This window comes from Fulvia fulva, chromosome 7 (assembly GCF_020509005.1).
Source record: "Fulvia fulva chromosome 7, complete sequence".
Taxonomy (NCBI): Eukaryota; Fungi; Ascomycota; class Dothideomycetes; order Mycosphaerellales; family Mycosphaerellaceae; genus Fulvia; species Fulvia fulva.
The window spans coordinates 1,185,396-1,199,826 of NC_063018.1; the positions used below are offsets into that span (position 1 = coordinate 1,185,396).

Sequence of the window (14,431 nt, forward strand, 5' to 3'; positions counted from 1 at the left end):
GTCATCTCTGCGGAATCCCTGCTGCACACGCACGCATTCTCCGCGTGGTGCCCACAAGACAGAGCTCCCACGACACCGATGAGGGCAGGCTAATCAAGACACTCTTCGTGTGTCATACGCGATTCGTCCTACCCCCTACCTCGTGCGCTACGATCAACAAGCCACGGCGTTGATGCACAGCCGCAATCCTTGTTCTTGAGATCCGCCATCGAGCAAGGATCATATCGATTGCGACCAAGGAACGATGCTATGTTTGATGCCTGTCGACATTCGACGTTGTTGGTGGCAGATGTTGTTGGTCGGTACATGTATGTACCACGTGCGCCACGCGAAGCACCAGACATACTGCCTCTGAGGCTCGTGTTGACAACCTTCCAGCCCAGAAGCGCCACTCTGCTACGACCAGTGATGATATTCCATCCATCTACTCGGTGACGAGGCGCGTAGGATGCGAGTCGCCGCCTCCCTTGGCCGGGCATGCACTGGCTTCAGCAGTCGACCCGTCCGGCCTCAGGTCCTGCGGCACATACAGTGCAGCATACGAAGCGGCCGACCGACAAAGTCATTCTCGATATTACGCACTGCGCGCAACACCTTCCGAGCGCCACCCGCGCCAGTCAAAGGAGGAAGTCTGCTCCTCGCAGCACTCAGTCCCGCCGCATTCATACACATCGCCGAGGACGATGATAATGGAGGTGGCCTCACGCACGAGGAGCATATGCTCCAGCTCTCACGACAGGAATTGGCAGAGCAGGTGCCCGATCGCTTGGAATACAGCACAAAGTTCAGAAGGAGTATTTGGAGATTTGTGGATACATGGATTGTGGAGCCTTTGGCCACAGCATTGCGCTTCTTACATCTGGTCATCATCTTTGTGCCAGTCATTGCAACCATGCCCGTCATATGCTTCGGCGGACGGCAACACGATCGAGACGACCAGAGGAGCGGCACGTTATGGTGGTATGGCTTCCTCGTGTCCAGCATGGAAAGAGCGGGGCCAGCGTTCATCAAGCTGGGACAGTGGGCGGCCAGCAGAACAGATGTCTTTCCAAAGGCAATGTGCAGTGTCATGGGCGCGTTACACAGCAATGCGCCAGCACACAGCTTAAAGGTCACGAAAGAGACGATAGAGAGAAGCTTCGGCATGCGCTTCGAGCTCATCTTTGAGGAGTTCAGCGAGAAGCCACTGGGTGTCGGCGCAATCGCACAAGTCTACAAAGCGAAGCTCAAGCCAGACCTGGCTGTCAGCAATCCTGATCAGTACGATGCGGGCGAAGAGCACCCCACACTGCGAGAAAGAGCATTGAAGTCGGTGGATCCGCTATTGAAGAGCACACCGCAGCGGATACCCAGCACATATGTCGCGATCAAGGTCCTTCACCCGAAGATTGAAAGGATAGTCAGGCGAGATCTGAAGATCATGGGCTTCTTCGCGAACATCATCAATGCGATACCGACCATGGAGTGGCTGTCATTCCCGGATGAGGTGCAGCAGTTTGGCGAGATGATGCGACTGCAACTCGATCTTCGGATAGAAGCTGCGAACTTGACACTGTTCAGGAAGAACTTCAGGAATCGCCCTACAGCTTGGTTTCCGTACCCTTACACGCAGTACACATCTCGACAAGTGCTGGTAGAAGAGTTCGCTACCGGTATCCCACTCGAACACTTCCTTGAGAATGGCGGCGGTATCTTCCAAAAGGAGATTGCAGATGAGGGACTAGACGCATTCCTGCACATGCTTCTGCTCGACAACTTCATTCATGCCGACTTGCATCCCGGAAACATCATGGTTCGCTTCTACAAGCCCGTCCCGCTGCGAGGTGAGGCAAAGTTCAGCGCGTTTAAAAGGATAATCAAGAACACTCCCAAGGACGACGTCGAAGGTTCTGAAGATGTGACTGAAGACGTCCTAGCACGCCTTCGCCCTCATCGACATGATAAATCATCATGGCTTGAGACCTTGCAGAAAATTGACGAGGAAAACTACACACCGCAACTCATCTTCATTGATACTGGTCTGGTGACAGAACTCAACGAAACGAACCGAGCAAACTTCCTAGCTCTCTTCAAGGCTGTTGCCGAGTTCGACGGCTACAAAGCTGGCCACCTGATGGTCGAGAGATGCAGACAACCCGATGCGGTCATCGACAAAGAGGTCTTCGCACTCAGGATGCAGCATCTTGTACTTGGTGTGAAGAGCAAGACTTTCGCCTTGGGCAACATCAAAATCGGCGATATCCTGAACGAAGTCCTTGACATGGTCCGAGGTCACCACGTCAGACTTGAAGGTGACTTCATTAACGTTGTCCTCTCGATCCTTCTGCTAGAAGGTATTGGGCGGACTTTGGACCCTAGCATGGATCTATTCTCAGGGTGAGACATTTTGATAATCCATAATTTCAAGTCAATGTTGCTAATGGTACTCATAGGGCACTGCCTATTCTTCGACAGCTCGGCGCGCAGAATGCAAAGGGCGGATTGAAGAGCTTACAGTCTGGAGATCTCTCCATGATCAAGGTCTGGGCGGGTCTCGAGGCGAGGAAGTTCTTGCAGGCGAGTATCGAGAGTGTGGAGATGTGCGTCAAGTATGATCAGTTGTCGCCTAACATTTAGAGGAATATATTGCGTTGCATAGCGAGGAGTTCTGGATCACCATGCAGGTCATCTTCTCCAGCTTCAATACATTACTGTAGCATCAGCGCCATCATGGCTTCTCCGCAAGCCCCGTAGAAGTCATGCACTCCGCATCGGCAGTTCCAATACTGAGCAGGTCCCGAGGCCGAACCGAGACAATACTGCCCGTAACGCCAATCTGGCAATGTTTTGGTCGAGCGAGGATGCATCTCCCCTTCCTACTGCTGCGTCCTTGAGGGCCGATGTTCGTCATCGTGCCTGGCATACTAGATCCAGCTTCCTCATCTAGGCCATGCACATTCCCCTCGAAGCAAGTCCTGTAACCTCTTCCAAGCCCCGAACACCATATATACAGTACAGCTAATCCACGGCCCCGTTCCCAGCTGATCTCTGTCCCCAATCTTCACTCAACATGCATCTCCTCACCACCTCAATCCTAGCAACTCTCGCCACCGCCGCAACCATCCCCATCCCCCTCATCCACCACCTCCCGCACAGGCTGGACCTCCATCCTCACAGCCAGCGGCGTCGAAAACGGCGTCTGCGCCCCCCTCACCGTCCTCTTCGCCCGCGGCACTAACGAGCCAGGCAACATCGGAGACACGGTCGGCGAGCCCATGTTCCGGGCCTTTTCAAATGCATTGAATGGCAACGTCGCGCTTCAGGGTGTCAACTACCCAGCGGACTCGTATGGGAATGTCGTGAAAGGGGCTACCGGGGCGCCGAGTATGGTTGCCCTGGCACGACTGGCGAGGGAGCAGTGTCCCCAGATGAAGGTGGCGGTGACGGGATATATATATTATTCATTAAGCTGTTGTGGTGCCTCCTGGCCCATGCAGCTGTTCTACGTACTTCTGTCTTTCGAAGGGGAAACCGCTCGCGGTGAAAACCCCTCTCCTCTCCTATGCTACTGTTGTCCGTTGTTTGCCTTCCCGCTTTCCTTATAGAGGGTGCACTAGTGTCATGGGCCTGCCCTGATGACTACCTTGTCTGCATCCCCTTGGTCTCCCTCCTCTTCTCTATCCACTCCTCCGTCTCGTTGGCTAGTTTAAACTGGGTGAGGTATCCTTGTCTTAGGACCCAACGTGCTATCCTCTGTACGTCGCTCTTGTTCGTAACGATCGACTGGTAGTCGCGTCTAGCTGCTCTCGCTCTCCATGTGCTCCGCCCTTCTACCCACTGTGGGCACCGTACGACCATGTGTTCCGGGTTCTGCGACGGGTAGCCACACTCGCACGCTGGGTTGTCTATGTCTGGGACGTTCCTCCTGTACAAGTAAGCCCGAAGCCCGATGTGTTCGGACCGGATTTGGATTGTTACGCTTGCTTCTGCCCTTGTAAGGTCGCGGTATAGGAGGTAGTTGTGTCTCTGGAAGGTTCGTAGGGCTAGGGGGCCTGTTCTCGCTAGCGGGTTGCTGTTCCATTCCTGTTCCCACAGGCAGCCGGCTACCTGCTCTGCGAGTCTCTGGGACTTTCCCTTGTTCCCCTTCCTTTCCCGGGTTCTTCGTCCCTCCTCCTCCCTCGCTAGCCACTCCGGCGTTCCTTGTATTTTCCTAAAAACCCGTAAGTCGTCCCGCTTCTGACTCCTCCTTACGTGCGGTCCTATATGTAGCCGGCTGTATCTCTGTGCGATTCGTGCTGTCTCATCGTAGATAGTTTGCTGTACTGGGTACCCTATCGTCTTCGCCGCATATTGGATCCTCATCCCTTGGATGTAGTGACGGATAGGTGGTGTCCCGGTCTCCATCTCGGCTACTCTCGTCGGTGTAGTCTTGTACGCTCCGAGAATTCTTCTTAAGTTGCCTGCTTGGGTTCGATTAAGAGGCTGTTCGATCCGTCGCGGCACTGCCTTGTCGACTCCCCCCGTGCCCCAGATTTGTGCCCCGTAAAGCATCGCTGGTCGAACGATTGCTTTGTACATTATTCTTGCTTTGTCGAAGGTCGCCCCCCCCCCCACGTTGACTTAGTAAGACGTGTTATTGATGCCTCGTTTACTTGTGCTCTGTTCTGGGCCTTCTTGATCTATGGATTCCAGCTTAGCTTCGGGTCTAGCCAGATTCCTAGTACTCGGAGTTCGGGGGAGGGCTTCGTCTCGCATCCCTAGATTGTTATAGTTGCCTGCATGTTGTGGTGGGTCCTCGCTTTACTAAAGTGGATCAGCTGGTATTTCTCTGGGGCAAAACGGACGCCGTGGCGTCTAGCCCAGTCCTCGCATGCTCTGTGTCTCTCCGTAAGTAGTCTACAGTTTTCCTCCGTTGTCGCGGACTAGGCTAGGATGTTTGTGTCGTCTACGAAGCCTGACGCCGAAGTCTGAGGGGACGTAAGTAAGGGGATGAGGTCGGCCATAAAGATTAGGAATAGGATCGGGGATAGCGTAGATCCTTGGGGGATTCCGGTCTCCACGTGTACCCTGTCGGATTTATACCTCCCGAGGACTATTCTCGTAGTCCTCTCTTTAAGGAAGGAGTGTATGAATCTCGTGGCCCATGCGGGGACTCCCTTCTGTCGGAGTATGTGGAGTAGTCTTTCGTGGGAGACGTTGTCGAATGCTCCGGAGATGTCTAGGGAGAGCAGCGATGCTGTTCTGTTCCGTCCATAGTGCCAGAGGGTTTGGATCTGTTCGGTTATCAGTTCCATTGCCGTAAGGGTTGAGCGGTTGCTTCTCCCTCCCATCTGTGTCTCCGGGAGGATGTTGTTCTCCTCGACCAGTTTTGTAAGTCTCTGGGCTACTACCTTCTCTAGGATCTTCCCTACTGTGTTTAGGAGCGCAATCGGTCTGTATGACTTGAGCCTGTTATAGTCTTCCTTCTGTGGCTTCCGGATAACTACTGTTAGGGAGTCTCTGTACGGCTTCGGATGGTAGCCTTTCCGTAGACAAGCAGTAAAGAGCTTAGCTAGGCTCGGGGCGATTTCCTCTTTACATTCCTTCAGTAGGAGGTTTGGGATTTTGTCGGGCCCTGGGGCCTTTCTTCCCTTAAGCTGTCCTATTACGGCCTTAACCTCGCCTGGCTGGACTGTCCAGTGCATGTCTAGTGCAAGGAAGGAATCGTATTTAGCAAGCTAGCTACGAGATAAGGTGACAAGTCGGTGACGGGATATAGTCAGGGTGCTAGTGTTGTGCGGTATGCGTTGAATGAGGGACGGCTGGAGGGGGCGAGTGTGGGGGCTGTGGTTGTGTTTGGGGATCCTCGTAGGGACTAACGATCATGACCAAGATTTGTGTATATGGATAGGCTGACGATGCGATAGAGTACAAGACGAATGCGACTTTTGGGAGTGTACCGAGGGGGTTGGTGAAGGAGTACTGTAATGTGGGAGATTATGTCTGTCAGCAGGGGGTTGGGAATATCACGTGGGATCATATTGCGTACATGAGTAATGGGGCGGCGCAGGATGCTGTGAGGGTTGTGTTGGATGTTACAGGGCTTGGTGAGGGGACGGCATGATGAGGTGGTAGGGAGTTCTCCAATTTAGGCGAGTGAAGATATACAGCGCGAAGGTCGTCACGTAGATGAGCATCATAGTACCGGTTGCGCGGTTTAATGCTGATATGGGGCAGTAGACCGCGTGGCCGAGGGTGCAGTCAGCCGGCAGGATGTTTCTGAAGATCGAAGAAGGAAATTACTGACTATCGAAAGATGCTCATCTAAATCCGCCCCAACGCCTTATAGACCTATTTGCCAAACGCCTCGACGCCAACTCCAACCCATCATCCATGGCTCCAGCACCAGGCTCCCAAATACGACCTCGCGATCATCTCAAGCCCTCCGCAAAACGGGTCGAAACGTGCTGTGCCCAATGCAGTCTCTGTTCAAACAGTCAGTACTCGATTTCCTCTCGTCATGGTGAAAGCGAACACATACCATCATCTCAAAATAATCCGCATTCTCCACTTTCCCACACCTCACATTCGAGCCAGGCAGCAATGCGCCCCATCCTCCCGGGCCAAAATCTTTCCTCGTCTCCGTCAAGAACCCCCCGTCAGGAGAATCGCCAGGCTCCAACTGGAACGGTGCAGCACCCACACTGTCAATGATACTCCTTCCCGCCCAAAGAATGCTAACGTTAGGGATAGCACCAGACGGTAAGAAGGCGGCGTGGTAGGTGTGCAAAGCCTTCGTCATAGCCTTGAAATGAGGTATCAGCCATTCCGGCGGAGTTTTATCACTGCTGTTGCTCTTCTTCGAAGGCGGCGAGAATACTCCAAAGGAAGAGAGATAATCATACAACCGCTGAGGAAGTTCACCGAGACCCTTGGGAACGGGGGCGTCGACCAGGGCCAAGGTGTTGATCTTGTCGCCTTGTGAGTGCATAATCTGAGCACTGCGGAAGGCAAGAGCTCCGCCAGCTGACCAGCCAGCGAAATCGTAGGGGCCCATGGGCTGACGACGGCGGATCCCAGTGATGAACGCTTGGCAGATGTTGTCGAACGAGAAGTTTGACATGGCAGTTGCGTCTTTGAGGAAAGGAGGGTTGAGGCCGTAGACGATGAGATCTGGAGCCACGCGAGGGAGAGAGACGTAGCTTGTTGCGCTGCCGCTGCCGTCGGGGAAGAGGCAGAGCGAGCGTGCGGCGGTCTTGGTTGTGCCTTGAAGGGCGACTGAGGTGGCTGGTGGTATTCCGGTTTTGGATCCCTCGAAATCTGGAATGGTGAAACCATCGACCTGTGAGAGGGGTGCAGCCTGCTGATGGCGTGTTCCCGTCGAACGACGTGGGTCGTGAAGACGTGGTCGAGGCTGAGGGCGTGGAGGTGTTTCGGCCTGTTAGCCAGTCTTTCATGTCGTGCATAGTTGTGAAGTTGGCGAATTCGTCGGCGTCGAGCTCGATCTCTAGCTCGTCTCGGAAGCGAGAGGTCACGACTAGGGAAAGCAGAGAGTCAATGCCAACGTCGCTCAGGATCGTATCCTCTGTCAGGTCTGCCAGTAGGATCTGAGTTTCTTCGCACAGGATCTCCAAGGCTCGAGGATACATGCTGTCTTTCTGGATTGGTGTCGCCATGGGATTCTGAATCCGGGCTTGGGATACTGCTTGAGGTATGACAGCAGCTGGTGGGGGAGCAGTGTACTGCGCCTGATGTGGCAGAGACTCACGAGCCGTATTTTTTGCGTCGGTGGGGGTAGAGCTGGAGGTGAACAGACAGGCGCGGCGACAGGTGTAAGGGGTTGTGCGATGTCTGGCGTTGGCGCATCAAGACCGAGAGCACTCTTCAGATTGCCGACGGTTCCACACGTGCTGATAAGTGACTCAGTATCAATGTCGAGGTCCATTTCCTCTCGAAGTCGGCCGCCAATCACCAAGGACAGCAGCGAGTCAACCCCAGCGTCGAGCAGATTGTGGTCATCGGTCAAGTCGTCCAAGGACAGCGCACTTTCCTCCGAGAGGATTGTAAGCAGCTGTTTATGCCTCTCACTCCCAGCTGATACACTCTGCATTGGCATTGGGGCTGCCACGGATGCAGGCGCTGGTGCTACCGGCTGCGGTCCGTTGTGCGAGCTCGGAGACGCACTCGACTGCATGGATGCCATTGACAGTGGAGCCTGGTGTGCCACCGGTTGTGGTGCAGCAGTCTCTGTCGTTGGTATTGCATATTCCTCGTCTTTCGCCGCAAAGAAGCGCTTTACATCTGCAATCGTGGGATGATCGTCGAAAAAGCTCGTATCAGCTTCAATGTCGAAGTGATCTGCAAATGCACCTGTAATGGTCAGGGTGAGCAGGGAGTCAACGCCAATATCCGCGAGAACAGTATCATCTTGTAGCTCGGCGATCGGTACTCCGCTTTGCTCGGAGACGATTGCAAGAGCTTCAGGAATGCGACTTTTTGGGGTCGCTGACGGCACTCGATCTTCGCTTGAGGTTGTACCTGCACCGGGGGTAGTGGTGATAGAGTGAACTGCTGCCATAGCGCAGGAGCAGCCCTGACTGGCGCCGGCAGAGGCGTATCCGATGCTGCGGCTTTAGGCGCAGGTCCAGCTGTGGCAGCCCCAGCCTTGCCCTTCGACTTTCCAGAACTGGTCGACAGGATGAACTTCATCACCCTCCTTGAAACGTGCATGGAGCAGCATCCTCGAATGGAAGCAACCACCCGGTCCTCAGACCAGACAATGATGTCGCCCTTGAACAGCCCCTTTCCGACCGGAACCCATCCTCACGTGGGTACCGTACGAACAGTCATGTCTGACAGGCCCATACACGTGGAACGAGTCCCAACCGTGATTGACATAGATGTCCTTGTCCAAATCCACTGTTTCATTGGCATTCATGGTGAAACCTGCAGATTGCGTAAAGCCATCAATGGCACCAGGATGGGTGTGGAAGGTCCCGCCTTGCTTCATCTGCGCGAAGCTGACCGTCGCTGACGCCTCCCAGGTGGAATCACTGTAGATGGTCTCGTCGATGCAACCATAGTCCTCGTGGAAGTCCGCGAGGGCTGAGATCATGTTGTATGCCATGTCACTATTGAAACGGTATGTGGAACCGGTCAGGCAATCTTGTCGCATTTCACTGTAGCGTGTCTTCGCAGCTTTGATCGGTGCACCCTCAAGGCTATGGGAGTGGTCGTTTGTTCTGAAGCTCAAACCCGCAGTCGCGTGTTTGACGATCTCCACGCCATTCTCATCTACTGTCTTGTAGAGTGCTTTGGCGTACTTCGTAACCCAGTCTAGTTGAACGCAAGTCTGCAGGGAATGAATCTTCCTGCTTGCTGGGATAAGAGGTTTCTCAATTCTCATGTTGCCAACGTCGACAATTCGTTCCGGTCCTGGTGGATTGTACTTGTCCAAAATGTAGTTGCCTATCGTAAAAGTGATGTCCGCGTAGACTGATGGGGTGCATAAGCCTACGGCATCAACCTTGTGACCTTCCATCATAGGCATGATGTCAGGTCTGCAAACATCGGTTTCGACAATGAGCTCCAGACCAGTTGCAGTGTTGACTTCCGAGACGACTTTGTGAATAGAGCTCGATTCAAGCGTCGGCACATGCTTCGCCACAGCCGGAGCCGGCGCTGGGACTGGCATAGGCTCTGACACACTCAAAATAGGGTTGGCAACGCCCCCGGGAGGTGCATCTCCACAAGTCAGGAGGAAGTCTTATTTATAACGGATCCAATGCGATTGCAAGAAGTCCCAGCGATATTTTGGCAAATCGACGACTTTGCGCGCGTGGGGCCGTGCACGATCGTACCCATCCCATCTAATTAGTAGGCCAGTGGAATACAACGCGGCAAGAGTCTGCGTAAGTGTCTCCCAGCAGTCCTTGTTGCGTCGCAAAGTTGACAAGGTATTGAGCTCTGGACCAAGATTTGACTTGATCATGCCCCCGAGACAACAGGATGCGGACCAAACTCAATAGCGTACGTCTGGTTGCCGATGACTTTCTCCTGAGCCGCGGTGTGCAAAGACTGTACGAAGTTGACAGGCTCACGGGCGTGACGTGCTGGGTAGTCTGGACGCCGAGCTAACAGTTGCACCAGATTGGAGGCTCCAGCGGCCATGCCAGCATCACGCTTGCCCGTGCTTTCGAGAATCTTCACTTCATCGTGCAGGATTTGCCGGAAGTTATCGAAACATCCAAACGCCAAGCCGTTGGCCTGGAAAATGACATCCAGAATCGAGTCACCTTTGAAGGGTACAGCTTCGTCGACCAACAACCTGTCCAGGATGCCGACGTGTATCTCCTGCGTATGATACTCCACGATTGGGCCGACCAGGAAGCAAGAATAATTCTCCAGAATGTGCACGATGCCATGAAGCCCGGTGCCCGCTTGATCATCATGGATACTGCGTCACCAGACTCCGGCACGATCAGCCCACCGCAAGAATCCCAGCTTCGTGTTCGAGACCTGACCATGCGCGAGACATTCAATGCCCACGAGCGGGAGATGGAAGAGTGGGCAAACTTGTTGAAGGACGTGGACCAAGATTGGTGCATCAAGGGTGCCGTGTCGCCATTCGGTAGCAAGCTGAGTGTGATGGAGGTTGCTTTCTCTTAGCTGCCAATGCCCCTAACCGAGTGCTGGTGGAATGTGTTATTGCCATGATGAGCGTCGATGCAATCGATCGTATGATGCGGTGAACTTCACGCGGAGAAGGAAAAGCGCATCCAAGGATGACGAGGTAAACCACGTTTGCTTGACATCTCACGTGACCGTAACTTTCCCAGAGTCCAGAACTTTTGCAAGCCGCAGCACATTCTTGCCAGCCATCACGCTTCGACTGAGCCTAATTGATCAACACTGTTTCTCACGCCAACGTAGTACTACTCCAATCGTTACCGCCGGAAAGGCCGCCGCCTGATGAGAGAGTGTCCTGATGTCGAACTCTGGCCTTGATGAGCCTGACTCGGCGCTTCAGCGGCGTGAGGAACTGTAGTCCTGATGCCTGCCTTACACAACGAGTGGCCAGTTTGTTGCTCGGAGCAGGCTCCCACGTTCGCGAATGAGTGGTGAGCAAACGAGACGGCTGCCGAAGTGCAACATCTGTAGCAAGTCGGACAGATCCAAGACAGTGCTGACTTCCAGAGCCTCGTCGTATAGGCTCAGACATGGCTATGCAGCTCTGGCCAGGGACATGGGTCAGATGCCCCAGCTTCCACCGGCAATGCACGTTGTAAAGTCTATACCTCATACCGGTTGGCCGTGTCGTCAGTCCAAAGCTATCGCCAGCTCCGACTCGTGCGAGAAGCGAACCCGATCCGCGTGGCTCTCGTGTTGATGGTTCAGCCTGATGAGGCCCCAGTGGCCTAACACTTGGCTCTCGAATCTATCGAAGCATTCCACCATCTCGAACGGGCCGCTCACGACAGGCGCCTGTCCACTCGCAGGATCCCAGCATTTGGTGTCAACGGCAAAGTCACACGAAATTTGTACCAATATCCAGCGATCACTGATATCATACAATGATCTGAATTAGATGATATGTCGACTGGGACGAGCCAAAGTGGACTTTGAACACATTGAAACTCCTCAGCATACTAGCACTGGTCATGCCACAATAGTAGGCGTTGCTGCACCATGGGTAAAGTCAGTAACACTTCTCGTGAGAGATTGTCGGTGCGAGCAAAGTCCTACGAAGCGCCGGTCTCTGCATGCAGGCTGCGTCGAGAGAGGAATGCTGGCTCCACATCCACATGCAAGTTGTGGTGGAGTCAAGCCCTTGGCCTACGGCATCTTGAAGATCTCCTTCCTTCCTTTCTATGTACGAAAGCGACAGAACAACTACCCTCTTCTCCCTACCGGTCAGCAACATCTCCATCACGATAGCAACACCATGCGTTTCGAAGTCATTGCTCTCATGGCCTTCGCCGCCCTGGCGTCCGCCACCCTCGCACCGAATTACACCTCCAAAGCCGGCGTGGAAATCTACAACCCATCTTCCTTCTTCAACACAACCGGGCCATGGAGCTTAATGTCCCGAGCTGGCGACTATCTCTACATCTCTGGTACGCAGTGCCCAGCATCAGAATAACACGATTTGACGGCCATGCTCACCCTCACCCAGGCATGCGCGGCATCCACCAAGAGAACAGCACCCTTACACCAACCGGCTTGCCCCGCGTCCGCAAAGCATACGAGAACATGCGTGATCTCGTCGAGCTGGCCGGCATCGAATTGACAGATTGTGCCCGCCTCGTTGTGTATGTGACCGATATGTATAGGTACAGACCCATGTGCAACGAAGTACAGATCGAGCTTTGGGGTGAGGATGCGAGTCGGTATCCGCCGAGGACGATTCTTGAAGTTGATCGGTTGAATGATGATGATACCGTTGAGGTTGAGGGCACGTTCTACTGGCCTAGGGTGTGAGGAGTGGAGGGGGACGTTTGTGACATGATGATGCACTGTCATTCTGAGCAGGTCTTCGTTGGCTGAGATGCGGTAATTATGAACGTATGGGTGTGGTCCCGCCATGACAGACAGCACATGCGACCGCATGCCAATGATTGTAGTGTAGGGCCGTGCAGTACCATCCGAATGCACAATTTTTGTTCTCGTCGGCCTAAGGTGACGGCCATTGAGTACGTAAACGAAGCAGATCCATCAGCATGCCACATGACGCAGGTTATTCTGCAACGAATCTGTTCCCGCAGCACTCGGTGCAATGCCGTCGGAAAGTGACAGAAAGGGCGTACAAGGTCGAGACAGAAGATCAAAGAGTTGTGCGAAGTGAGACTGCGGTTTACACGCGCCCTATATGCTGGGCGAAGCTAAGTCACAAAGTACCACAGTGGCGATCGAATCGTACGTATCCAGTCCTCACACCAAACTCACCACATCGACCTCAGCCCCATCAAACATGCCCACGGGGCCCCTTCCTAGTCCAATTCGCCGATGAACATTGTACTCTTCTGTATTTGTCTGTAACAGCACAAGAACCAGAAAGCTTCGGCAGTCAGTCTTGTCGTTCATCTGAGGCAGCAGGAGATACGTGACTTGCAAACCAGGAACGAGGCTCTCTGCACAATCGGGTTGCATGGTGCCACAAGCACTCATGTCACGGTCGTAGAGTGGAAAGTAGCCTCTCTTCCTGTCGGCCAGGTCCGAAGGCAAGGGGCCAAGGGACGTGCCATGCACCAGAGGACCTGCAAGGACGACCGTGCATGCTTCGAGTATGCCGAAGAGATCGTTATCTTTGTGTTTGACGTGGCAGGAGATCATTCCTGTAGACCTGGTATCTGGTGACTGAGCTGATCGGGATGTTGTAAAAGGCATGTGCGTATGTGAGCCTTCAAATGTGACTGCATCGTCTATTGCTGCCCACGAGAAGGATGGGGCGCGCCATTGGGTCGGTCTATGTTGCAGTGTGAACAGGTCTGCGATCGTAGTTTCCCAGGCTAGCATTGAAACTAGGTCATTGCTCCAAAGGCCGGCTACATAGACCCGGCCTTCTTCGAATCCGCGATTCTCTCTCGCAAAGGCCAATGCCAGACCTGATAGTGCCAGTAGCTTGTCATCAGGATTGGTCAGCTGCAATGTGCTGTATGCCTCAATGAGAGACTCCCACCGTGGCGGGTATGCAAGACCGTGGCGCCTGGTTGGCCTGCCATTGAGGACATCGCTGTACACAACTTTGGAGAAGTCGACTTGGTGAACGCCGCATTCGTCCTGAACGATGTGGCCATCTTCTGCAATGGTAGCTTGGTTGCACTCCCAGAAAATCTGAGATTTGGTGAAGTGGACGATTCGAGGTGAAAGAACCCTCTCCTGGAAGATCCATCCTCTTGTTGCTAGGCTAGACTCATTGGCGTGTTGTTTAAACAGCTCTTTCTGGTTGAATTGCCATCCATCTGCACTAGATCTGCGCAGGAATACGGTAGTCATGCGACCACCGAGGGTTTCGTGAAGAGGAAAAGACAATGGTGCCAAAACAGCACGAGGGTGGAGAAAGCCGTGCCGACACGATCGTCCTCGCCAGGGCGCCCATCGGCAAATATAGTGAAGTAAGCCTTGCTATAGACGTCGGCCATGCGAGAAGCTTCTCGTCTCCAGTCTCTTTTCGAATCTTGAATGATGCACAATGAGTCTACCCAGATGTACTGAATGTCAAGACGGAGTGCTACCTGGATGGCGTCCGTGCTGGTAGGGGGCACATCATCTAGCCAAAACTGGTCGTATCGCTCCTCGATGTTGGATTTGGTGGTGGCCCATCGCGGCATCGGGCCCTGCGACCATCGGTGGCTCAGCGCTATGTACTTGCAGTCGGCGGGAAGACGTCTCTTGTAAGTGTTGACTAATCGCACGTATGTGCCAGAGCCCCGATCAAGCGCAATGAGTCTCTTCGGCAGTCCGAGATTTGAGA

The 14,431-nt window shown here is 53.8% G+C and overlaps 5 protein-coding genes across 5 annotated transcripts; 3 read left to right on the forward strand and 2 right to left on the reverse strand.

Annotated features, from left to right (window-relative positions):
• Positions 1-448: 448 nt before the first annotated feature.
• CLAFUR5_10132 (ABC1 family protein, mitochondrial) lies at positions 449-2,616 on the forward strand (the record flags this gene model as incomplete). The annotated part of the gene is made up of 2 exons (XM_047909280.1): positions 449-2,376; positions 2,433-2,616. The coding sequence occupies 2 exons, from the start codon at positions 449-451 to the stop codon at positions 2,614-2,616; spliced, it is 2,112 nt and encodes a 703-aa protein (XP_047763999.1).
• Positions 2,617-6,389: 3,773 nt separating this feature from the next.
• On the reverse strand, positions 6,390-9,652 carry CLAFUR5_10133 (Putative sterigmatocystin biosynthesis polyketide synthase; the record flags this gene model as incomplete). The annotated part of the gene is made up of 5 exons (XM_047909281.1): positions 6,390-6,443; positions 6,500-7,245; positions 7,301-7,640; positions 7,727-8,496; positions 8,794-9,652. 5 exons carry the CDS (start codon positions 9,650-9,652, stop codon positions 6,390-6,392), a joined length of 2,769 nt encoding a protein of 922 aa, XP_047763998.1.
• A 314-nt stretch (positions 9,653-9,966) lies between these two features.
• On the forward strand, positions 9,967-10,626 carry CLAFUR5_10134 (O-methyltransferase VdtC; the record flags this gene model as incomplete). The annotated part of the gene is made up of 2 exons (XM_047909282.1): positions 9,967-9,987; positions 10,108-10,626. The coding sequence occupies 2 exons, from the start codon at positions 9,967-9,969 to the stop codon at positions 10,624-10,626; spliced, it is 540 nt and encodes a 179-aa protein (XP_047764202.1).
• Positions 10,627-11,545: 919 nt separating this feature from the next.
• On the forward strand, positions 11,546-12,438 carry CLAFUR5_10135 (2-iminobutanoate/2-iminopropanoate deaminase; the record flags this gene model as incomplete). The annotated part of the gene is made up of 2 exons (XM_047909283.1): positions 11,546-12,074; positions 12,134-12,438. The coding sequence occupies 2 exons, from the start codon at positions 11,546-11,548 to the stop codon at positions 12,436-12,438; spliced, it is 834 nt and encodes a 277-aa protein (XP_047764201.1).
• Positions 12,439-12,888: 450 nt separating this feature from the next.
• CLAFUR5_10136 (uncharacterized protein) lies at positions 12,889-13,953 on the reverse strand (the record flags this gene model as incomplete). The annotated part of the gene is made up of 1 exon (XM_047909284.1): positions 12,889-13,953. One exon carries the CDS (start codon positions 13,951-13,953, stop codon positions 12,889-12,891), a length of 1,065 nt encoding a protein of 354 aa, XP_047763997.1.
• Between the last annotated feature and the right edge of the window lie 478 nt (positions 13,954-14,431).